The sequence below is a fragment of the Mastigoproctus giganteus genome, chromosome 2, assembly GCF_048544385.1.
Source record: "Mastigoproctus giganteus isolate SK-2022 chromosome 2, ASM4854438v1, whole genome shotgun sequence".
Lineage (NCBI taxonomy): Eukaryota > Metazoa > Arthropoda > Arachnida > Uropygi > Thelyphonidae > Mastigoproctus > Mastigoproctus giganteus.
In genome coordinates this window covers 130,638,879-130,666,099 of record NC_143576.1, presented here as the reverse complement: position 1 = coordinate 130,666,099, position 27,221 = coordinate 130,638,879, and the positions used below count along the sequence as shown (strand labels likewise).

Genomic DNA, 27,221 nt, shown 5'->3' with positions numbered 1-27,221 from the left:
GTACTGCAAAAACCTTGGGAGGTGCAATATGGCCACAGAAGCCGATGCGCCAACAACTACCAAATCAAAAAAAAAAAAAAAAAACCTCACAGGTGCCTAGTTTCCGGATACTGTAATTTGCAAAACTTAAGCCTTTCTTCATAAGAGCAACACTTTGTTCTGTTCACAAACCTTGTTGCCCTTCTCTGTACTCGTTCCAACAGCTCTACATCCTTCTTAAAATGAGGCCTCCAGACCTGTATACAGTACTCAAGGTGTGGCCTGACCATTGCCTTATACAAGGGGATAATCGCCTCCGTATTCCTGCTAGAAAAATTCCTGTATATCATTGACAAGTCACCATGAACTACTCTTGCAGCCATCTGCACTGCTCAGAAAACTTCATATCTGCCTGCACAATTACCTCCAGGTCCTTTTCATTCTCTACCACTGTCAGTGTGGTACCACATAGTTGATACGTTACTTTGGGATTACTTCTTCCCATATGTAGTAATTCACATTTGTCAATGTTAAACTTCGTTTGCCACCTCTCAGCCCAACTGCTCAACTTTTCTAGATCCTCTTTCAGCAGTGACTGTCATTAGTGTCATTAAGCCTGATATACCATCATCAGTATCATTTATAAATACAGAAAACAACAATGGCCCCAACACTGAACCCTGAGGGACTCTACTAATAACATTACTCCACGAAGAGCAGTGTCCATTGATTACCACTCTGTCTTCTCCCACTCAACCATCCCTTTATCCATAGCAGCAATTTGCTTCCAATGCCACACTTCTCCAATTTGTGCAGCAGTCTTCCATGTGCAACAGTATCAAAGGCCTTTCTAAGATCCAAATATATGATATCAAAGTTATTCTTTGCATCCAGTTCCTTTGTGACTACATCATGGTATCCAATCAAATTAGTCAGACAAGACTTCCTCTTAACAAACCCCTACTGTGTCCGAGCTATAACTGAAGTCTTGTCTAGATGATACTGCAATGCTTCTTTAACCAGTGCCTCCAATTTCCCTGGAACAGGAGTTAAACTAACAGGTCTGTAATTACCTGTGTCTCCCTTTGATCCTCCTTTGTGGATTGGGGTCACATTTGCACATCTCCAGTTCATGGGTACCTCCCCTGAGTCCAGGAAAGCTCTCATAATTATGGCTAAGGGTTTGCTTACTTCCTTTGCCGCCTCCTTTAATATAACTGGATAGATTCCATCCACGACAGGTGCCTTATGTTTATCTTCAATAATTTCTCCTCCACTTTTCTCTCAGTTATTACAAGATTATCTAGCTTACTGCCAGAGTTGAATACACCTCTGGCATTTCCCTCCCTGAATAACTCCTCATGTGTGAATGTAGATGCAAAATATTCATTTAGTTTGTTAGCTACCTGAGTAGGATCATCAACAGTTGAACCATCGATATCAAGTTGACCAATCTGATTCATCCCCTTTCTTCTAGAGTTTACATAAAGATCTTTTTGCTGTTTTTCTTTGCATCTTTTGCCAAAGATTTCTCGTAATCTGCCTTCTCCTGCCTAACCTCCTTTGTGACTTGGTTACAGACCAGCTTATATCTATCACAGGCTTCTGTGTCACATGTTAATTTATATGTATCCAATGCATTTTTCTTCTCTATCACATGTCTAATTAGTTCATCTGACATCCATTGAGGCATAAAACGTTTTCGTTAGTTTCTGAGTTTTAGGCCAAACCAGGGTTCTAGTACAGACTGAACAGTTTATGGTACATTTACTATAAAGCTCTCTATTTGAGGTACTACACTAATGACCATTCGTGACTATGGACCCTTCATCCTGAGTGCCCGGCACTCAGTAATTTACCGATTTATTTGCTTATTTTACTCATATTTTACTTGTTTTTTTTATATACTTGAATAATAAATTTATGCTTAATAAACTGTGTTAATATACTAAATTTGTTGTTCTTATTCCAAAAAACTTTACTATGAAAGTAACAATATCAGGAAAAAAAAAACTTTGAGTACTTTTCATATCCTTTTAATTTTCAATTTTTCCTGATAGCAAAAAATAGTACTGGCACCTATTTTTCTATAAAAAAAAAAAAAGCACTGCCTCATTGTATATCGAGGTAAACTCCTCTTGTTATTTTACAAATTACAAACTATATATTTATATATATAGTCATCTGCTATATATTTATATATAGTAGATGACTTTTTTCATTGGTTCTCATTTGACTTGGTGCATTATGGCCTTAGCTGCCAATGTGCCATTAAAAACCAAATCAGTCAATCACACTAGTTTACAAATTTAAGTTTGTTCACCGGGATTTGAATTTCAATAGGTCCTACTGCCGAAATATGTTGCTGTGATTTCAAATATGACTTAGATTTTTTTCTATCCCATCCAGATACTACACAATTTAAGAAATAAAAAAGTATTGTTTTTTACGAAAGTATATAACTTTATTGTATTTAGTAACGACAAATTGATAGGATTATATTTTCATATATCAAAAAATATGTAAATACTTACAAATATTAATCAAAATTCTGGAACTTTCATTAATCAGACCTTTGTCTCTTTGTTTGAAAAGAACGTTTAATCATATTTCTTTTTTATGTACAGTGCTAGGTTTCTCTCTTTTTAAACACCAGCAGTAGTCGGCCATCATGATTGTATTCCACTTTCCCAGGTACCTCTGCTCCATTTCTTTTATGTCCTGATGGAATCTCTCCCCTTGTTCTTCGCTCATCTGTGCAAGATTTTCAGGGAAAAAATCAAGATGGGCATGCAAAAAGTGAATTTTGATGCTCATATTGCAACCTAAATTGCAAAGATTTTCAAGCATATTTTGAACAATTTTCTCATAATCCTGTGATTTATGATTTCCTATAAAGTTTTCCATTACATTTTTAAAAGCAATCCAGACTTCCCTTTCAACATCAGTCATAGTAGTTTCAAACTGACCGTCTAAAACCAATTTTCTAATTTAGGGACCAATGAAGATACCCTCCTTAAGTTTTGCATCAGATAAACGGGGAAATTTACTGCAAAGGTACTTAAAGCAGTTGCCATCCTTATTCAATGCTTTAACAAATTGCTTCATTATGCCTAACTTGATAACAATCAGTGGAGGTAAAAGTATGTTATCTGGCTTCACCAAACTTTTGTGCACAATATTTTTTGACCCCGGTGTAAGATTGTGCCTCCGAGGCCATTGCTTCTTTATCCAATGCAGCACTTTAGCTCTGCTATCCCATTCACAAATAAAGCATGGCATTTTGGTGTACCCACCCTGTTGCCCCAACAATATACATAACTCTTTTAAGTCTCCACATAGTTGGCCATTCGTAATCTTGATATTTAATTTTCTCCAGAAGCAACTTTAGATTGTTATAAGTTTCTTTTAAGTAGACTGAATGAGCAACTGGCACAGATGTGTACTTATCTCCATTATACAAGAGAACACCTTTTAAACTAGTCTTAGAAGAGTCTATAAATAGTCTCCATTCACTAGGAACATATGATAGAACTCCTAAGGCACTTATTAAACCAGTGATATCGCTGCAATATACAAGAGGATCTTCTTGTGAAAAATACTGTATAAACTCCCTTTCACAATTTCTGTACCAGGAAAATTATGTACCTGGAGCAAGTAAGTTCTTCACTTAAAGTCTGGATCCCAGCATTTCAGCAGTATACTTTGGAAGACCCTTAACGATTTAGTAAGGGACTTACTAAATCGTTTAGTTTGACTTGCGTGAATTGCTGTGGCATTAAAATATTTTCTGGTTGATAACATTCCTCTTCACTAACCTCTTTAACTTCTGCTTTGGTGGAAGAAGATGTGGACTCCAAAGTTTCTGGTGGAGGTTTTATAGGCAGATCAGGTCCCTGCGGAACCGGTCTTATGACTTACAGTAGATCTGGATATTTGATGTCTTTTTTATTTTTTGAATTGTAACCTTAAACTCACATACACAAAAGTAACATTCGACATGGCTTACTGGCTCGCGCCACACATAGGAAAGCAAATGGCAAGCACACCTTTTTTCCTTGACTCCATTTTTTAAGATGTTTGACACATGTAAGGCATACTTTATGCAGTGCCCACGATTTATCCTGATCGCCTAGTTTTATGTCAAAGTATGCATAATACGATTTTTTTACAAAATCGGTAATATTTAGCCTTTGCTTTACAGGAACAAAACAACCACATATGTAACAAAATATGTCGGGACTGTTTATACACTTTCTGGTTGCAATACTAAAAGAAAACTAACACACAATGAGAGCTCACGACGGTTTTTACAGGCGTACTGTGACCACATAAGGGATGTATCACTTATATAGGCTCTGTGGTTGAGTGCATGCTCAGACAAGTTTAACCCATAACTACACACAGGAGTCTCCCATACTCCACTCGGAAAATAAAATTCTGGGAATCACAGATGGGCCGGAAGCGTGGGGTGAGGGGCCATCTACCTTTCTGGGTCAAGGTCGGCTACTTTGCAGTGTGTGCAGTTACTGGTTAAACATGCACGATCTGTTGTATTTGAGACAAATATTTGATACTGATTACGAATATAGCACTTGTAAACCATTTCAGAAACTATAGTTATGTACACATTTACGTATAATACCTATTTAATATTTTGTTAATGAATTGTGAAAAACCTTTACATAATAGAAACAAATGGACTTCAGTTTAGTAATCAATAAACATGCATAAATAACTGCCACATACTTTTACTCAAACCCCAGATACACTGTAAACCAGTGTCATTGGTTCTCATATGTATATTGTGTATATTGTTTTGTTTAATGTTTATAATAGAAAGATGAAGTTATTTGATTTTTTTTTTTTTTTCTAAAATCTTAATCAACTAACTAGTTGGTTAAGATTTTAGCACAGCTCATTGAGGCAAATAGTGTATGTGTACATGTCATATTTGGAAATTTCCAAATCATGTAATATTAAAAAAAAATTATGATCATTTCAGGTAAGATTTTGTGCTCATTTTATTATTTCACTTTGATAGCATATTCTTTAAGAGAAAAAATAATTCCATGCTTTAAAAAAATTGGATTCTTAAAAATAGTATTGAAAATCATATATAGTTTTGTCTATTGTAACTGCATAAATAATATAAATATAAGTAATTTTGATATTTATTTATGATATCAGATGAATGATGGTCCTCTTTGCCGATGTAGTGCAAAAGCCCGCCGTTCAGGTATACGGCACGGAATGTATCCTGGTGAAACGTCCCTTCCTCCCTGTGTTCCAAACAGTAATAATGTCAAAAGGCTTAGTCACTATCGTATTACTATGTCTCCTCATACCAATTTTTTGGTAAGAATTTTTTTTTTAATATATTTCAATTTATACAATACTATAAAGACTTATTGATATATCATTAAAATGATACGTAATAAAAGTATTTTTACTTTAACCACGTTTCTCATTTAATATGCTATAGAAATGCTTTTCAACTGGGTTTTTTTTTTTTTTTTTCAAATTATTGGATAGTGGTTGAATAAAGACTCAAAATATTCCCTTTCAACTGAAACAAAAATTTTAAAATTCCAAAAAAAGCTCCACTTCTTTTTACTTTTACAAATTATATTTGGCTCTACTCATTATCATAAGTTATAATAAATTGTTCTACCCATTATCATGAAGATTGTTGCAGGGAAGATAAGTCTACTTGATTGATACATGCAAAACACTCACTTAATCAAGGTGAATAGTAAATGATGGTATGTATTGCCTCAGTAAGATTTGGAGTTTATGTGGAGTGTTTTTACTACTTTTATTTACATATAATTAATGAGTTTTTATTATAATTTACTAACAAAAGGGCTGCCTTGCCCTAAATCCCTGTTCCAGTTTATTCTAAAGATGTTCTCATGTTTATCTCTTCAAGCAATGCATATATAATTCTTGTTTTCTGGCACAAAACATTGTTATAAGGGCTGTTTCCATAAAATTGCCACACTTAGGACACATGGAATTGTTCAGAATGTCAATGTATCAAATGTGGCATTTGAATTTAAGTCTTCAAGATGTGGATATGGAGGAGGATGATTGAAATGGCGAAATGAACAGATGTGTTTAGAAATAAGGAAAGTATGATAAAGATTGTAGGGAAAAGAAAGAAAAATTGTTGGATGTGTTGGAGGAGGGGGGGGGAGTTTATTAAGGGATGTGCTAGAAACTGAGAGGATTAGAATTTTGATTTATTTGATGGAGTCAACAATTGTGGGCTTGGAGGGTGGAGGGCTAAATACAGTGAGAGATGAAAGCGTATTTAGTTTTGGCTGTCGTGAACATGCCACATAGCAGAAAAGTTATGATTCAGCATTCATGATTCAAAGTTATGATTCAGCATTCATGGTTCTATACACTGTGACCAGTGGACCTGGGCCATACCAAGGAGAGAAGCATCCCCAAACTTCCTTCTCTCAGCTTCACAGTTGGGCCAACATACTGAGGGGTAGTAGGCATGATTTTAAGCATAGTAGATCTGAGGATTTACATAATTGGTATAGGACAATGGTGAGAAAAAATCAAGTTAGGATTAAATTTGAAAGTCTCTACAATTCTGCCCAGACATGATAGGAGGGAGTGCATGATGAGTGATTTTGACCCTGTTGTGCAAGGCTCACAGAGTAGAATTTTTCTCAACAAGCAAAGTGCTTGTTAACAGGGGGTTCTTTTATAGGAATAGGATGCGCTTGAATAGAAGGGCTGCAAAAATATTTGCTGATGATATCGAAGCAGTATTAGGTGCAGTGCTTTTTTTGGGACGGTATGCAACAGTACGGCTTACCGGCACCTTTATTAACAGTGATGTGTGACATTTGGATGTAGTGCACTTTGAAATTTGTAATATTCCATAAATTTTTTCACATGTTTACCTACTATTCAAATAAGCTTAAAATAATTAAACAAATTTTGCATTTTTCACTGTCTATTGTTAAGATATTTTCTATATAAAGCTGTATTAACCATTTTTATAATTCTAAATTACTCAGTCGGACCTCTGTTTAACGAAGTCCTTTTATAGCGAATTATTTTGAATTCCCCTTGGAAGCAACATTTAAAATACTTTCCGTTGAGCGAAGAAAATTTTCATATAGCAAACGGATTAAGAGAGAATTAACTCGGTACGCACTGTTCGCATTTCTGGCCTTCAGGCAATTTAGGCAATTAGTGCTGCTGCACGAATTAAGAGAGCTAAAGGGATTACTATTCTACAACTTAGTGGTACCTGGGGTAAAACCTATCTGACTACCTGTCCCACATATGGAGAAGTCACACTGGTCAACAGTGAACAGATCAGGGGGTATTGCCAATGGGCTCTGGTCTACCTTCTTCTGCAGTGGTGTCCAAACTTTTCCTGCACAGGGGCCATATTCAAAAAAAATCGAAAGTTAGATTTCTTTAGTGTGTTACATTTTCCATACCTTGTTGCATGTAAAAGTAAAAATAATATTCGAAAATTTTGTTAAGTACAATACACAATAAAATTTACTGAACAAAACATTTAATGAGAAAATTTTTTTGATAATTGACAAAATTTAAAATGCTGTTTTAGTTCATTTTCCGGGTTGGCCTTAGGTTGGACACCGCTGTGAATCAACTGTAAGCACCCCATTCAAGAATTAGGAGAGAGTTATTTTCTTTTATCCCAACAAATAATTATCTGTTGTTTTGCGGAAGTGCGTTATCCATATTTTTCCATAAATTTTCCCTATCTCTGTTTACCCCCAGGGGCTCACATCTAGTGAGTATGGGCTTGGCACACCCAGGATCCTGAGCTGGATATCATCATTCTTTTCTTTCTTGGTGATTCCTCTCTCTCTCTCTCTCTCTCTCTCTCTCTCTCTCTCTCTCTCTCTCTCTCTCTCTCTCTCTCTCTCTCTCTCTCTCTCTCTCTCTCTCACACACACACACACACACACACACACACACACACACACACACTCACTCAAGGTAACTTGGGAATATATTTTGGCTGGTGCAGCATAAGCCTCAGGCTTTCTTGCACCATATGGCTAATAATAATATTAATATTTACATGGTCACGGTCCCTGAATATCCAAATGACACTGACATTTTGGACAGTTTCAAAAAAAAAAAAAAAAAAGAAAAGAAAAAATTCAAATTTAGAGAAAATACCGATGACAAGAGAAGGAAAATGAGGACAACGAAGGTATTAAACCTTCTAAACATGAACTGTTGGCATTTTGGTGAAAATGAAGTTAAAAAATTGTCAATTAGATTACAGTTAAATAAAAGAGATACAATTCGTGGATTTCGGGAATACCTAATTGAAAAGATGGTTTCGGAAGAATTGAAGCATTTGATGGACACTCTGAATATGATACCAATTTCATCGAGTGAATGTGAACGAGGATTTTCATAAACGAATCTGATCGCCAGCCCAACCAGAGCTTCGTTGATGACAAAAACAGTTTCTTAAAATTGTAAGCCTACTGCTGACCTGCTTCAATCCAGCAAAATATGTTGATTCATGGCTGCTTTGGAAACGTCATTCAGCAAGAGATACATGAAGAGGAAGAAAAGAAGTCAGCATAGGGTGTCGGATGAGAACTTAATAAAAATTTGGAATATTCTACAAAAACTTTATTATGAAATTATTTTTACTTATGTTATTGATTTTTACTTGTTATTTTTAGGGGCCATAGTCTGATGAAGGACCCTTATGATGTCACTCGGTTGTCTGTCTGTCTGTCCATCCGTCTATCACAGCATTGTATCTCTGGAAGCAAAATCAAAAGAAGTGCACCCAGTTGATATAGATGAACAGTGCACTGTAGAGTCAGTTTGGTGTGACATAAGCACTGCGAAAGCAAAAATAAGAGTAGGAGTGTGTTATAGGCCTAATGACTCGAATGAGTACAGTGAACAATTGTACAGAGAAATAGAGTGGGCTAGTAAATCAGAATGTCTTATAATGGGGGATTTTAACTTCCTAGATATTGACTGGAACTTGTGGGTTGGGCACTCACACACTAGTCAGACTTTTGTGGATTTATTGGATAGTAAACTCTGGCTATTTTCTCGATTGGGTTCCGTTTTTTAAGATTTGCCCCAAATAAACGGCTGCCCCAATTAACCAGTGGCCCAAATAACCGGAACCTACTGTATTAGATTCGGGTTGATACAGAAGGAAACTGGTGGGTAGGGATGCAGGATTGGGGATGGACAGCTTCTGCTTAAACAAGTGGGAGTAGAGGGAGGGAATTGTAGACTAGAGAGTATCGCGTGCTATTCTGTGATGTATTGGTTTAAATGCGACAATGCATGCATGCATGCATTCTGGGTGGAAGGTATTAATGCTGAATCCCCCCTCCTTAGAATGCCAGAGTCAAGCTTATCTTTGTCATTAGACCTGTGTCATGTTATGGTTAAGATATGTTATGGTATTGCTATTTGTGCTTTCCCCCAACCAGTAATTCATTGCATTTGGGGGGGAAATGAGTAATCAAAATCGCAGCATGAATTTGATGAGGGGAGATCTTGTCTGACCATCTTTTTAGTGTTAATATGATGAAGTAAACAAGTAGTGTTATTTTCATTTGAGTAAAGCTTTCACACTGTTCCATATAAAAAATTTCTGGAGCAGCATAGGGGGAGAGTTACTGCTCTGGTTAAAGAATGGTTTATTGGCAGAAGATGGAGGGTGGTTATAAATGGGCACTGCTCTTCTTGGTATAATGTTATTAGTGGAGTCTCCCACAGATTGGTGGTAGGCATGTTGATGTTTACAATATTTACTGATGAAGGCATATCAAGCTTAATGTCTAAATTGGCAGGGTAGTTACTGGCAGAATCAAGGAAATACTATTGCAACAAGGCAGAAAAATTAAGTAGATGGGTTGAGAAGTGGCAGTTGAGGTTTAACATTGGTAAATGCAAGTTACTGCATGTGGTCAGCAGTAACCCCAGAATAAAATACCATTTGGGTGGTACCACACTCAATGTTGGTGGTGGAGAATTAGAAAAACATGGGAGAGTTGTACATTCCACGTGAAGATTGGCTGCTGGGACAGCCCATGGGGGGGGGTAGGTTATGTCAATGGTATACAGTAATTTTGCCAGCAGTGACTAGATGATTATCCCATTGTATGTGGCAGTAGTTAGGCCTCATATTGTGTATTGCATACAGGTCTGGAAACCTTATTTCAAGAAGGATGTGGGTTTCTTGGAATGGGTGAAGAGAAGAGCAATCAGATCAGTCAAGGACTTTCAAGGATACTATTACCACGAAAGACTGTAGTTCTCGGGAAATTGGGTACCTATGAGGAGAACTCATTGACATTTTTAAGGCTTTAAATAGTGAGTAAACTAAATTCTGATGGCATCCTTACTCTTTCTCAGACAACAGACATAAGGGAACGTAAACTTAAATTGAAGGTAGATGGCTGCTGTGTTCTTTTTAAAATGTCAGTTAACAGTATTTTTTTTTTTTTTTTTTTTTTCTTATCAATCAAAGACTTTGTGGGCTACACTTTCTTGAAAATTCATGCCATACAGCTTTCTACTTGTCTCTTACTCCTGTCACTTGTTATTTTCTGCCTACCTGGTCATTTATTTTGCTTAGTGTCACTTTTTATCCAATTTATTTATCATGTTGCAGTTTCCATTTTGGGAATGCTTAATTCCTGAGCAACATGAATGTGTGGATAATTTCCCCAGTCGACATCAGGATATCGTTCCCTCTAAGCCTTTTCTGTGCAGTGCCTCTGTAGCCAGGTGGGCAGGAGCAGCAGTGCGTAGCACACGCTTCTTGAATAGACTGGGGTTCAAGCCCGTGACCACCAAATACGGAGGATGCGGAAAGGTCAGAGAATGACCACCGCATATCCCCGGAGCAATATGGCCTTAGTTGCTAATGCTCCTAAAAGCCAAATAACAACAACCTTTTCTGTGCTAATTGTTTGGCCAACTCACTTAAAATGAATTCTGGGCTTATTAACATTGCCTTTATAGGCCAAAACATTTGCATATTTTGTAGTGACACAAATTTCTGCAGTCAGAGGTCTGTCCTGTGACTTTTGGAAGGTTGGTGTATATCATATATTAATATCTCTCTCTCTCTCTCTCTCCCCCCTCCCTCCCAACTTTTCTACGTGTACGTAAGATATTCTAATTTACATGAACAAAATTAGAGGGATTGTTTGGTGTATCAAAACAAGTAAGCAATGTATTCATAAACATGTTCGATTCTGAATGGTTACAAAGCTATGCTGTTTAAATATTAATATTAAAAAATGGCTGTGGAGTTTTCAGTGTTAAAAAATAATAAAATGATAAATAAGAATAAGCAGACATATCTATTTTGTATGAATAAACATTTTTCTAGGTATATGCCTGCTTACCCTTATTTATTATTTCATAATTTTTATTATTTCTTACCATTGAAAACATACTAGACAATTTTTAAAATTCAAACAGCCATAGCTCCATAACTGCTCAGAATCAGAAACATTTATATGACCTTTTTTACTTATCTTGTTATGTAAAACTACTATAATTTTGTCAGTGTTTAGAAACACCCTCTTTTCATCATCTAATTTATATATGTAATGTAAATAAATTACAGATATAAATTAAATTAAGAATAAGTTAGCAGCAGAGTGTGTGTGTGTGTGCTCCTTGTAAGATTTTGTAAATTAGGGGTTCTCAACAGGATCGATGAAAATTTGAAAGGGGTCGATGAACCGTTTTGGGATCATTTGGAGGTCGATGAACTATTAGTGGTCGATTGGGGGTTGATTAAATAAGATCTATGTTGTATTATTATATTTAATTTTTTTTATTCATTTTCTTAACTAAATTCATTTATTTTAAAATTTTCGTATTGTTCAGAATTCTGGTGTTTTTGTGCAGCTAGCAAGTTGTACAATGTAATACGGGCCCTTTAGGCCTGCCTACTGTTCATGTGAGCACTACATGACCATCACATGGAATTTTTTTTTTTTTTATGTGAACCCCAAACACGAGAGGTATTAGAACCTATAGTACTTAGTACCGTGCTTGGGTTGGAGGTTGAGAAGACGAAAGAAGATATTTGTTGACAGTGGACTTGAACTTCTGTAGATTGTAATTTTCAGGAAATACGTATGAAGGAAGGTTGTTCCAGAAAACGGCAGTTGAATGAATAAATGAGGAAGATGAAAAGTTGGTTCTGTGGGTAAATGGATGTTGGACAGTAAATGGATGTTGGCTGGTGGCGGCACGTGCTTGGACTGTTTTGAAAGAGAGAGCGGGAATTATAGAAGCCAATTCAAAAGAACAGTGCCCATGGAAGTATCTGTAGAAGAGGCATGCAGCAGAAACAGTACGTCTATGAGAAAGCGAGTGGAGAGACTCTGTTAGAGATGAATCATTAATTAACCTAACTGCCCTCTTCTGAATGGAATCAAGAAGCCTGAGAGAGGTTTTGGGGACACCACCCCAGATGTGGGAACAATATTCCATGGCAGGGCGGATTTGCGATTTATACAGAGTGAGCAGCTGTTTGGAAGAAAAGTAGCGCCGAGAGCGAAAGAGAAAACCTAGTTTTTTAGATGCAGAGGAAGCAATATTTGTAATGTGCTTGTGCCAAGAGAGATTAGAAGTCACGGTAATCCCCAAAAGAGATATATCATTTTGCCTAGAAATCGGAGTGTCACTAAAGATAAGCATAGGAGTAGAAGAATCCTTTTTGCGAGATATAAGACAAGACTAAGTTTTAGAAGGGTTGAAATCACTAAGTTGTCTTTGCCCCACTGGAGAATTACCTGAAGATCGGCATTTAAGGAATTGGTAGCAGATTTTCGAGAAGTTGAAGCTGATTGAGCAGGACAAGGTTTCTCAAAATGGAAAGTGGTATGCAATGTGCTATCATCGGCAAAACTATGGATAGGATTTCCAGTCAATGGAAGGTCATTAATATACAAGAGGAAAAGAGTGGGGGAAAGAACTGAACCTTGGTGGGCACCGGCATTAGTGGAGAAGTTAGAGGACAGAGCCATCTATCATCACCCTCAGTGAGCAATCGGAGAGAAAACTGGATAACCAATTACTAAAAACAGTTGGCAAACCATAAGATGGAAGCTTGTTTAGAAGACCTTTATGCCAAACACGATAAAAAGCCTTTGAGATGTCAAGAGCAACTACTTGTGTTTCACCGAACCTTTCCATTGAATTAGTCCATAAATGGGTAACATAAGGCAGAATATCACCAGTGGATTGACACTGACGGAATCCATACTGACGATCGTTGATCAGACGGAAGGTTTCTAGGTAGTTTAAGAGTTGGCGGTTAATTGATTTCTCCATTACTTTAGAAAGAGTAGAAGTAATTGCAGTGGGACGATAATTGGATGGGAGGGATTTGTCACCCTTTTTTGGAACTGGCTGGATATGAGCAAATTTCCAAGCAGAAGGAAAAACACCTTTGGAATAAGAAAGTGAAAAAAGGCAGCAAAGAATAGGAGTAAGCTCAGGAGCACAGGTTTTGAGAACAAGTGGAGAAATACCATCAGGACCTGGAGCTTTCTTAGCATCAAAATTAATCAAAATCCTTCTGATATCCTTTTGACGAAAGACCACAGGAGGCTTTGAATGGCGCGTGTTGGGAATGGTGGGAGGTGTTTTACCAAGATCATTAATACATGAGCTGGAAGAAAAATGGTATGCTAGCAGGTCAGCTTTATCCTTGGCTGAAGTGACAACAGAGCCATCTGGTTTGGACAGAGGTGGGAGCAGAGATGGGCAAAAGTTGCAGCCAATAGCTTTGGCAAGAGACCAGAATGCTCGGCTACCATTAGGGCAAGAAGCAAGTTTTCTACTCTTAGCTTGTTCAAACTCTAGTTTGGACTGATTAATAACTGCTTTACAATTGTTGCGAGCTTTAGTGTAGGCAGAAAATGAAACTGAAGAATTAGAAACAAGCCAATTACGATATGCAACATTCTTCTCTTGAACAGCCTTAGCACATTTATTGGAAAACCAAGGTTTAGATAAAGGACGAGATTTTAAAGTGGAGTGTGGGATAAAGGATTCCATTCCTGCTAGAATAATTTCACTGACACGATCTGAACAAACGTTGACATCAGAAGTTTTGAAACAGTAATCCGACCAAGGAAAAGAAGAAAAGAAGTCTTGCAGGTCATCCCATTTTGTATTCTTGTAATGCCAAACAACATGAGGTTGCGAATAGCCATGAGATAAAGGTTCCATTGGAGAATAGACAACCACCAAGTTGTGATCTGAAGTGCCTAAAGGAGCTCTCTCTTCGACCGTGTACTTAAAAGGGTTGTTTGTGAGAAAAAGATCAAGCGTATTGGCTGTATGATTAGGATTGTCCGGTATTCTTGTAGGTAAATGAACAATCTGTGCTAGGTCATTAGTAATTGCAAAAGCCTCAGCATCTCGACCTGCTGGGTCGGTGTGACTAGAAAATTGAAGCCAGCTGGAGTTGTGGACATTAAAATCACCAAGGAAAATTATCTCACTGTTAGGAAAGTTGGACTGGAGAAAGATAAGTTGCAAAGAGAGGAAGTCAAAGAGCTCCAAGCGATTAGTGGAGTTGGGAGAACGGTAGAGACAACAGATGAATTTGACACAATGAGGTAGAGAGATTTTAAGCCAGAGAAGATCAAAGAGAGGAGATTCCAAGTTGCCAAGTCTCTGACAGGGAATATCAGAACGGACATATGCACAAGTACCACCTTTGAGGCGAAAGGAATCATTCAACGAATAATTTGGGCATCTGAGATGAGCAGTAGTTGAATCAACCGATAACTGAGATTCTGTCAGAAAAAGTACATGGGGTTTGGCAGACTGCAAGTGGAAATGGACATTGTTGAGATTAGAATTGAGACCACGTATATTTGTGAAATGAATTAGGAAGTGCTTGGGAGGTTTAGATCTTTTCGCAGATAAGCTTGCTCTATTAGTTTGACAATTCATGGTGTATTCAATGGTAAGAAAAAGTGGGTGGGACATGCTGTATGAAGTAATGAAATTTTTGAATATGGCGTACATGTGGTAAGAATATACCCGGATCTTTGACATAACGTGGCCTCGACAATGCTCCCCGCATACACACTACTCGGACTCCCTCCAGTCACTATCTGGCAGAGTAGAGGTAGCAAGATTATACACTAGCTGATCCTAATTTGTGCGAATAGTTGTAAGTATATATATAATAATTATTTGTCAGACGTGATTGCTTCATTATTTTTGATTATTTTTATTTAATTTTAAGGAATTTAATAAATATGTCAGTACAATGCGAAGTTTTAGAGAGATCATCAAGTACCATGTTAATAGAATGCTTTATAAGCATTCGCTATCCTTTATGCATCAGTACCAAAATAAAGTGCCAGCAGCATTCCCAAGAATATTTAAGCTTAGGGTTTATTTCTATGCCGGGAAATGATACAATGCCTCTATGGCTTATCTTTGAAAAAACATTTACTAACAATGCTATGAAGCCATCAAAGATGAAAGAGCACATTGAAAGAATGCATCCTAATAAAAAAAGAAAATAATTTCGAGTATTTTAAAAATTTAAAAGAACAATTTCTTTTATTTTCAAAAATGGGACTTAAGTCATTTTTTAAATCATCCACTTCTAAAAATGTTGAAGGTGGAATGGAAGCATCTTACAACATATCACTTTTAATTGCAAAAGGAGGATATCCTCATACAGTTGGTGAAAAATTAATTTTACCTGCACTAAGAGAGGTAATAAGTACTATAATGAAGATAGACCCAGATCTAATATTAAAAAAATATTCCACTGAGTAATAACACAGTGCAACGTCACATCGATGAAATGGCCGAGGATATTAAAAAGTCTTTATTATTTGATCTACAAACAAATAAATTCACCATTCAGTTAGACGAGGCAACTTTCGGAAGAATGAGCATATTGATGATTTATGTTCACTATTAAGAATAATTATAGCCCAAGAAAAGAAGAAATAACAGAAGAATTTCTTATTGCTGAGCAATTAGAGACACACTACAGGTGAAATTATTTTTGGTTGTTTTGAAAAATTTTTAGACAAATATAAAATACCTATTTTCAATGTAATTGCAGCAGCTTGTGATGGAGCACCTGCAATGATAGGCAAATATAGAGGATTTCTAGCTCATATGAAGAAAAAAGTCCAGAATGTTCGAAGAGTGCATCGTGTTTTGCACAGACAACATTTAGTTGCAAAAAAAAATTAATGAAAAACTTCATGATGTTCTAGATTTGTGCATAAAAACTATAAATATTATAAAATCTAAATCTTTAAATTATCGTCTTTTTGCACAATTGTGTGATAGCAATGACGAAATATATAATAATTTGTTGTTTCACTCAGATGTGTGCTGGCTGTCCAAAGGCAATTGTTTACAGAGATTAGTTGAAATTTTCGATACAGTTGTAGAATTTCTCCTTCAAATTGATGAACTTATGGGAATGTAATTATTAGATTTAAAAAGGCATATATTTTACTTAGCAGATATATTTTCCCAATTTAACAATATCCAAAATAAGTTATAAGGAAAAGATATTAATCTTATTCAAGTGCAGATAATTATTCTTGGGTTTCGTTCTAAAATTGATCTTTTTTTATCCACACTAAACCAATCAGATTTTCGTTATTTTGAAAATTTAAGACAACTGTCTATTCTCAAAAAAGATAAAATTTCTGCTGACGATATACTGATTATTTGAAAAATTGAAAGAAGATATGAATGTTCGCTTTAAAGATTTCGAAAACTTGGATGTACCATCGTGGATTGTTGAGCCATTTGAATGTGACATAAACGGAATAGATATTTCTTTACAAGAAGAATTAATTGAAATTAGAGAAGACCTCGAATTAAAAGTTTTGTTCAAAACAAATGGATATGCAAAATTTTGGAATTCAAAAAATATACAGCAAAAATGCCCAAGATTAAAGCATATATTTGAACCCTTATTGTTAGCCTTTCCAAGTTCTTATTTAGTGGAGGCAGGTTTTAGCCACCTGAATAATTTATTAAGAAAAAGTAGAAGTAAATTAAATATATCAGAATGTGGAGATTTATGAATAATATTAAGTAATTTTGAACCAAACATATCTAAACATCAAGCCCAACCATCTCATTAATAACATAAATATAATATTATTTTCTTTTATTTTTATATACTTTTTGTACTATTGTTCATAAATATTTTTTTTACGTTTCCTATTTACTATTACTGACTTCATACGTGTATGTAATATTATTTTGTACAATAAATTATTATTGGAACATTTTGCTTATTTCAATCAGTCGAAAAAAATTTTATTAGAGGTAATATACCTCCAATAAAATTATAATACACCACTGATTAAAAAATCCAAACACTTATCATAATTATCTTGAAATTTTTAACAATATGTGTTTTGGATGCTGTAATTATCTTGAAATTTTTAACAATATGTGTTTTGGATGCTGTATAGAGGGAAATGCCCACTCTAAGAATCCTGTTTGTTTCCACTGAAGATAATTAGGTATTAAAAAAAGTTAAAAATTGTGTTGAAGACTAAAAAAAAAGTTTAAAATTCTACTCGTACATAGATTGTCCTTCCATCTGAACAAAATCTAAATTCAACACTGTTTATATAGTATACACATATCAACTTAGAGTTATAGTAATACTTTAGTGTTAAAGGGGGGGTCGATGGAAAATTTTATATATATATATATATATATATATATATAAAGTAAAGCTATGTATATTAGAGAGAAGAGTGTAAGCCATGAATGCCAGTAGCAGCAATTAGTCTCTAGCATAAGATATGCGTGCCCTGAGCTATAACCAAAGAGAAAAGTTTAAAAAAATGATTGCTAATTTTTAGTAAAAGGATACATTAAACAATGCATTAATATTATTTGTACTTGCCAGTAACTGTACTGAATAAAGATAGGCCTTATTGGGAAGGGAAAAAAAAGTAATAATTTAATTACAGTTTAGTAACTTACTGGCAGAATAACAGCTAGCCCAACAGCTAACAGGCAGAACAATTATAAACATATGGGGGAGAGTTAGTGTCATAAGGGGATAAGTAACAAGCCTAGACTAAACTAGGTGAAGCGAGGGAAGAAATAGGATAGCAATAGCACCGCAGTCATCCTCGAATAATCTAATAATTAATGGGGTATGCTTTGATATTCTAATTTTTATACCCCGTGAATTATTAGATTATTCGAGGATGACTGCGGTGCTATTGCTATCCTATTTCTTCCCTCGCTTCACCTAGTTTAGTCTAGGCTTGTTACTTACCCCCTTATGACACTAACTCTCCCCCTCATTGTATGTTTATAATTATTCTGCCAATAAGTTACTAAATTGTAATTAAATTATTACTTTTTTTCCACTAAGGCCTATCTTTAGTCCCTACAGTTACTGGCAAGTAACTGTAGGGACTAAAGATAGGCTTTTTATTAATTTTCATTAGTTAATGGTTTTTTTTTTTTTTTTTTGTAGTTTCTCTTTGGTTATTAGCTCAGGACACTTACCTTTTCCTTGCAGTATTATAACTAACCTATTCTTAATCTGAGCACTGCTGTCGGTATACTTGGATTACACACTTCTCTCTAATGCATATGGCTTTGCACTTTTTTTTTTTTTTTTGTAGTTTTTCATATATTATTCATTATTTTCATATATTTCATTATTTTCTTATATTATAGTCTGATTCTGATGTAATATTTAATCATTGGTTTGATGACATTAATTAGTTCTATTAAATTTACTTAATTAAATTATTATTCTACATTTCTACACCTTCTTTTTATCCCAAACAGGTTTGTTTTAATTATATATATAGAAACCATGAAAAGTTGAGGGGAGGAACTACTGTATTTTCTGAACCATAAGATGCACTATTTATTTTTATTATTATTTTTTCTTGGTAAATGTTGCCTAAAATTCCTCCGCATCATATGGTCTGATGGTATAATAGGGGCTTGCAGTGGTTAGAGCAGTCTACATGGCCTGCTAAAAAGTAAGCTCTTTTATTGTGCAAAAATTTCAAATTACACATAAAGGCAACAAAAAAGGATGGTTACTGAATCAAGCACAGAGTTGGCTGTAATTCCAGGAGGCTTTAGCCAATGCAGCCTTTAGACATTACAGTTAACAAACCTTTTAAAGTATTTCCATGTGAGAAGTGAGTTGATCAAATGGACAGAGGCACCAGATCACTAGTTGATGTCAATATGGCAACTGCAGACAAACACCATTGGGTGTGCAAACGGCTGAAAAATTAGTGCATTATTGAAACATATGACACTTTCCACGTTTTTCAAGAAATGTAAGTCAGCGATGTCCTTGATGTCCTGAAGATGATGGATTCTTTGAAGAACCATAATAATATCAGTAATGATGAGTATGACATTAGTGAAGACAAATATTGACATTGTACAAAGAGTAAAAGTTTTGTTTTTCACTATTTTTTTTTAGTAAGTACCTGTGAATTTGTGCTTAAAATATATGCAATAAAATATTTTTTCCCAAAATTAAATTTGCCTTCTAAAACTTGGGTGCACCATATCATCAAGAAAATAGGGTAAATTATAAATAAGGGTGTTGCAGAATGAATACATACTATAAAATTTAATTCAAGTTTATACACATGTAAACTGAAATTAAATTTAATGGTATGTATTCTTTCAAAAAATTAAGTGTGTGTTGTTGTAGTAGTAGTAGTAATATGTTTTACGGCGCAACGGCAGCTAAAGGCCATTATGCGCCAGTGCGTGCACGCAATATTCCCTTGAGTGCACCAACACTCGAGGGCATGTGCTGGCTGAAAAATAAATTTTTTTTATTTTTCTAATTTTCTTCTGATATTCTGATTATATATATTTTTATATAGTCAGAAGAGATATACTGAACTCCTTGAAACTAGTCATCCCTGCAGTGTTTCTACTGCCTATATCACTACTTGAATGCATTCCATTCACAGAGTAGTGGAAACATTAAATTATTCATTGGCTGATTTTGGAAGCTTCCTAAAGCATTACCAATAGTTTATCCAGCGAACCTTTTTGTGGTTGGCCTGAAAATCTCATTTAGAGCTGTATCTTCATAATATAAGAGTTTGTGGTTCATACCAACAATACCACACTAGATGTTAATAGAGAATGCTCTTGACCATGCAGACCTTCTTCTGCCCACTTGTTCAAGTTGATTCCATCCTGTGCAGAGCTCACTTCATCAGTAAACAATATCCAAATTACAAAACAAAGATTTTGGGTACAATGGTAGAGCCATTCACAGAACTGTTGTTATTGATGGTAGTCTCTCAGAGTCGATGATTATGCTTTATGTAGATGAAAGGGGTACAGTTATTACTGTTCATTGAAGGATGTGCTAAATGGTGTGGTGGTATCCATAGAGCAGCATCAATTTGTGGGGTACTTTATCTGCAGATCTTCCTGTACCACATCAGAATTTTGCCTTTGACATCTTGGCGGCAAGTTGTGGTTGCCTTGGTAGCTTTGCAGCATGAAGAAATGTACTGCTATCCCTCAAGTGCTTATCAATAGTCACAAATTAATGAGCAAATTGATGATTGACAATTTGGCAGTCTTTGATTACAGAAGTTTTTGTGGTACAGAAAGTTCTTGTTGCTCCATTGTTTGTTGTTTCTTTTGGTGCCACTTATTTATCATGTGCACATCATGGTCTGTGATAGCTCAATCAGATCATATTGCTGTTAAATCAGTTGTACTTTGTGTATCTATTGAGAATTTCTTATAAATTTTATTGCAATCTTGTTGATACTTTCAATTATTTGAATATTTTTAAGATTAATTTAAAAATGGTAAAAATATCTTTAGTTGCTTTGATACACTTCTATTGTTAATAAAATATATATATATAAAAGAATATTTCAGAAAATAGTCCTTTTTCACATGCACACTTTTTGCTTTCCGCAAAGCAGGGCTAACTGCTATTGCTTCATATTACAACAAAGTGATTGACAGGTTTGTCTCAAAGACCACACCTAGGCACATCACTCTTAAATTAAGCTGCATATACCACAGCGATGACTCATTGCTTGATAACGTTTAGTAGCATTATGACCTCACATGATGTTGACAGTTCGGCCATTGTTAATTGTGAGGTTTAATTTTAGAATTCTACATGTCTCAAGGCAACGATTCAGTTTTTTCCAAAGTTTCTTGCTATTAGCAATGTTACTAATGGCAGCAATAGAAAAGAGAAAGATCGTATCAGAAAGGCTGAGAAGAAAAGAAAAGATCTTGAAGAGTATGAAGCAGCACTTAAAAATCCTGATATCAAAGAAAACAAAATTATTATAATAAGTTAAAGGCTTCACAATTAAGAAAGGAAAGATATGAAAAGAGCAAAAAAATGAATCACAAATTGTTGATAGCTCTACTGAAACTCTAATCATTGATGAAAAAAAAATCGTAAAAAATGATAAAGTGGTAAAAGACGAAAATGATCAAATAGTGATTCCTGAAAATATTCGCAGTTCAGGAAGTTTAATACATGACGTTTTTGGAAGTATTGAAACTCCTTTGAAAGAAAAGTTTCAATGTGCAGTTTTAGCCGCAACAAATAATACTGTTCGCTGGATGAAAAAATTTTATCCGAAATTAAGATTCCAGGAGAATTGAAAATAGTTTATTCATCAGACCAAATTATGCCAAATAGTTGTAATGCTGAAGAATACAACTCTGTAACACCCAAAACACTTTATTTTCTGGAGCCTTCAGGTTTACCTCCGCATAAATTACTATTAAAGGTAAACGCAATTGCTATGGTTTTAAGAAATTTAGATATAAAAAATAATTGTGTGTAATGGAAATAAGGAAGAAATGTTTAATTTGTGAACACGTCACAGGCGACAGAGCTGGATTGAAAGCATATATTCCACGTTTTCATATGTATTCAAACAAAGGGGAATATAACTTCATTTTTCAATGAACACAGTTTCCTGTGAAATTGGCTTTTAGTATGACAATAAACAAAAGTCAAAGATCTAAGGTTGGTGTTGACTTAACATCATGTTTTTTGCATGGACAATTGTACATTGCATTAAATAGAGTGAAGGCAGCTAAAAATCTCTTTGTATTAACGGAAAATGAATCAAAAAATAAAAAAATTGGACAAGAAATGTTTATAATCAAATATATAATTTATGGTTTTGTTATTAATTTGTTTTTAGATAATAAAATACTATAATATAATTTTTGTACATCTTTTGATTATTATAAGGGGTGTCGGGGTCCCCCCCCACTAAAAAAATTAAAATATAAAAACGTATAATTCACGTTTGTGTGACACAAGTCAGAGGGGAGCGAAGCAACCTCCTGGCTTGTTAATATAAATTTTATAATGAAGTTAATGTAAGTGTGAAAACCATATCCCATTTAATTATGACATATAAACAATTATGATATTAACACTTGCAATAGCAAGCAGTAATTTTGTGATAGAAAAGAACAAGGCTAAAAACATGATGCTGGAATAGAAGTTAAACATTATTTGCAGGTTTGAAGCTGGACAATATTTATATGTCCACTAACAATGATGAGATCTTTGCATTAAAAAGCATTGTTATATAGAAGTGCTGCACAAAATATTACTTTCATGGGTGTGACTAAAATAACAAAAAGCAATTTTTGGAAAGAATGGAAAAACCTTTAGTAACCTGGATTGAGGATATGAATCAATAATATATGCTCATTCATATGAGGATAATTATGGACAAGATACTGAGTTTATATATGCATGTATAGCAAGAATTTAGTGAAAGTGTGAATGAAGAAGCTTTTTATGCTGGTTGTGGATGTTTTATCTCTTTAAATACAATTTCTTGTTACAAACAAATTTACAAGGAGAAAGAAAAAAAAAGAAGCAAATTATACAATTGAAAATCAGTTTTGTCTTTAAGAAAAATGAGCCTGCAGTATCTAAGTCCATGCAGAAATAAACTGGTGACTTTTTTATTTAGTAGGATTCAGCAAACTGAACCCTACAATTTAAAATTATATTACCATAGCCACATGGTAATTAGTTCTATGTCAAATTTTGCATTTCATTTGTACAGAATAGCTTATTTCTATGCAGTTAAAACATAAGTATTCAGTTTGTTGCTATCTTTTCAATCTGGATGGATAGCTACTAAAAATAATATTCATTGTAATTGTTTATTGTGGGGTTTCACACCACCTGTTGAATACTCAGCTTTAAAAGAAATATATATATATATATATATATATATATATATATATATATATTTTTTTTTTTGTGTAATAAAAGCTGTTATGTGCTCAATATCTCCTATATTCTTTTTATTATTAGTTAATTATGCAGGGATTACCTTTATTTCTTTATAGGCAGGCTTCTTATCCAACTCTCCTAGTCCATCATGTGAAATAAATAAATTATAAAAAATTGATAAACTTCATCTTAATGTGTTACATACTGTCAGCATGAAGGCAAATTAATAGTCTGGGATCACCATCATGGCCTCAACTCGACTTCAAAACCATCAACTGCAACGCAACTATCGGCATAGGAAAACATCATGCCAAAATTTCAAAGTCTGGGATCACCATCATGGCCTCAACCTGACCCCAAAACTATCAACTGTGATGCAACTATCGGCATAGGAAAACATCATGCCAAAATTTCAAATAGTATAAAAAAACAATAACGTGAAAACAATTTCTTCCTCCTTAAGTTGGACAAGAACTTTTCGATCATACGTGTTCACAGGATGGAATGAAACTAAAAAATGCACCGCTGCATCCCAATCTTCCGATATTAAAAAAAGTTCTACGAATGTTGATAGAATTTTTACATAATTTTATTTCAAGCATTTCTGCTATAAGTTGTTTATTGTAATTATGTTGAATATTAATTATTTTTGCTTCATTAAAGAGAAATGCGTGACCTTTATTTACAGCATGAATAATGCTGTAAATAAAGGTATGTTTATTTATTTACAGCATGAATAATGCTGTGAATAAAGGTCACGCGTTTCTCTTCAATGAAGCAAAAATAATTAATATTCAACATAATTACAATAAACAACTTATAGCAGAAATGCTTGAAATAAAATTATGTAAAAATTCTATCAACATTCGTAGTACTTTTTTAATATCGGACAATTGGTCCTATGAATGCATGTGCGATGAGGATTAAATTTATTTTAAATACATACACAGCGGCGCATTTTTTAGTTTCATTCCGTCCTGTGAACACGTATCATCGAAAAGAAATTGTCTTCACGTATTTGTTAATTGTTTTTTTTTATATACTATTTGAAATTTTGTCATGTTTTCCTATGCCAATAGTTGCGCTGCGGTTGATGGTTTTGGTGTCGGGTTGGTGCCTCGATGGTGATGAGGGACTATTAATTTGCATTCGTGCTGACAGTATGGAACACATTAAGATGAAGTTTATCAATTTTTTTTATAATTTATTTATTTCACGTGATTACCTCACAATGCTCGAGAGGTAAAACTTACTGACGTTATGCTTGTCTCCTTTTTTTTTTTTATAATTTTTAAATTTTTTAAATTGCACACTGTTTCAATTTTTCCTGTGCATGAGATAAAAAATTGAATAAATACAATAAATAAGTCTATTCACATGTTCGTCGAACATTTCTTTTTTGATTCAATCAATCCACCGAGCACAGTTGCGAGTGCTGCACAAGCATGGGGGAAATTCCGACTTATGTAGAGTTCCACGGAACACAACCCTTATGTTAATCGGGGAGTGGCTGTATATATACATATTATTATTACTTTTTTTATATTATTATTATTATTTATTATATATATATATTTTTTTTTTTTTTTTTTTCGTTTTGTTTTTGGCAGCCCACTCTGCTTATTCCTGAAAACATTGTCTGACCATTTTGATCAAAAATATATTCAACAAGGAGCATAAATTCATCACACACAAGAATATGGTTAGCAGATAGTTTGCAGAAGTAGCCATTTTGACCTTATTTTTGCAGGAAGGCTGCCAAGCACCATTTTCTTATGAAATAAAAGTTAATACATTAACTTCTTATATGTTTTTGTATGAGTCCTTTTTTTTTTTTTTTCCTGATTTGAATGCATTACCTTGAAAAAAAAAAAAAAAAGTTAAATGTGCACTTTTAATGTATCTTTAAAAATTACTCTGTATTATATGCTCATCAGTAAATGCTGTAAACAGAAAATTGTGTACAGAACACAGTGTTGGAAAATAGAAGCACAGGAGTACAGTACAGCTTTCATTCAAAACAATTTTCTAAGAATATAAACAAAAACATGTATTCTGAGATCAAAAGCAAAACACGAGAGAAGTGAAGAAAACAGCATATTTAGGATTTACTGAGTATAATGTTACGTTATGAATGTTATGCTGATTGTGAATAATATATTATGTCTAAGCGAATAGCCAAGTGGTGAATGGAAGTTAAACTTCCATTTAAAAATATAAAGACCACTGCCAGGACAGCTTCAAAACAGTTATCCTGGCAGTCTCAGATTTTTAAATATATAGCAGATCCACCCATTCAGGTGATGCTATACAATTTAAAAAGGTATTAGTAATTTAAGCAGAACTGCATAATATTTGATATTTGTCTCATGATATTTGTCTCTAAGTTGAATACAAGCCCAAGCCTTAGCTATGAGGATTCAGTGCTGGATCTCTCCATAATCAAAATCAAATAACAGATAATACATACAAATTTATATTTTATAGATCCTATTACTACAAAAATTAATTGCAAGGATACATGCATGGAAAACACTGCTGATATGGTTAGTAGTTCTTCTCTCCAGTGTCTTGGCACCTAAGTCAGTCATCTGGATCACCCAAGCGTAAGGTTAGCACTCACCTCTCCTGCCCCTCCCCAGAAAACAAAACAGAATAAGAATTTATCTATAGTTTTGATTTGGAATTCCCCCACTGCAGGAATTTGTATGGCTGTTGGATGTAAGTGCATTTGTTTTATGATTAGGAATAATAGTCAAGCTAGCTAAAAATTGTGATGATTTTTAATTATTATTGTTGATAGTGTTTTGCACTTTTTTTTACTAAGCTTATTAATAAAATAAATTTTTAATATTATTGATTTTTCCCCCTCTTTCATTGCAGATAAAGTGTCCAACAACTATTAAACATGATGGAAATGAATTTATTTTTGAGGGATTTTCAATGTTTTCTCATTCCCCTCTAGAAAAATTGCCAACTTGTAAAATAATTCGCTTTAATATAGAGTACACAATTTTATATATTGCTGAGAAATTCCCAGACAACTTTACTATTGAAGGTTTGGAACTGTTCACCAAATACCTCTTTTGTGAGGTATTAGAATTGGTAGATTTGGATTGGAAAGCTTATGGAGATGACAATGGCTGCCCACGATTTCACTTCATGCCTCGCTTTGCAAGAACTCTGGAAGGTATGTTTGAAGCTAATTATTGTGCTGTGCATGTTAATTATTTATATAGGCAGTGGTTCTCAACTATCCCAGATCTGTTTCCTCCCACATATAAACCATTAATCATATTTTTCATGGTCTCCAAGTTTATAGCTTCTTTTTTTAATGAAGCAAAATAGAGGTATTGGCTTGCTAATTATATTGTTCAGTAATTATTTATAGTTATCTAATATGCGTTTAACTGTTACTGAAATATGAACACATAGTAATACATCATCAAAGTTTCTTGCAGCGATCGACTAACTGGTTAAAATAAATTTATTAAAATAAAAGTGATATATACATAAGATAAAACATAAATAAATTTTCTGTTTTATCTTATGTATATAAGATAAAACAGAAAATTGTGTCTTATCAGACACAACTATAAATATGCTTGTAGGCCTTCCTTGAGACATTAGTATGATTGTGAAATCAAGATGCTGAGATTTATTGGGTCAATAGACCTCCAGTGTAGAATGATAAAAAGGTGCCACGTTAGCATTTGGTCTCTACATAACATATCAGTGGCACTGAAGATTCTAGAGTAGGGGTGTCCAACCTTTTAGCTTCCCTGGGCCACATTGGAAGAAGAAGATTTGTTTTGGGCCATACATAAAATACACTAACACTATATCTGCAATTATTAAGGCCTCTGAGGTTGGGATTATTCATACTACCAATTTTAAACACACACACCAACCGTTTATGACT

At 34.4% G+C, this 27,221-nt stretch overlaps 1 protein-coding gene across 2 annotated transcripts in view; it reads left to right on the top strand.

Annotated features, from left to right (window-relative positions):
- Positions 1-27,221, top strand: part of drosha (ribonuclease 3 drosha) — a 357,699-nt gene that overhangs the window by 105,799 nt on the left and 224,679 nt on the right. For both annotated transcript variants that reach the window (XM_090389541.1, XM_090389540.1), the window contains exons 8-9: positions 5,170-5,337; positions 26,183-26,489. In XM_090389541.1, the coding sequence (XP_090245667.1) occupies positions 5,170-5,337; positions 26,183-26,489 (475 nt within the window). The remainder of the gene's footprint in view (positions 1-5,169; positions 5,338-26,182; positions 26,490-27,221) is intronic.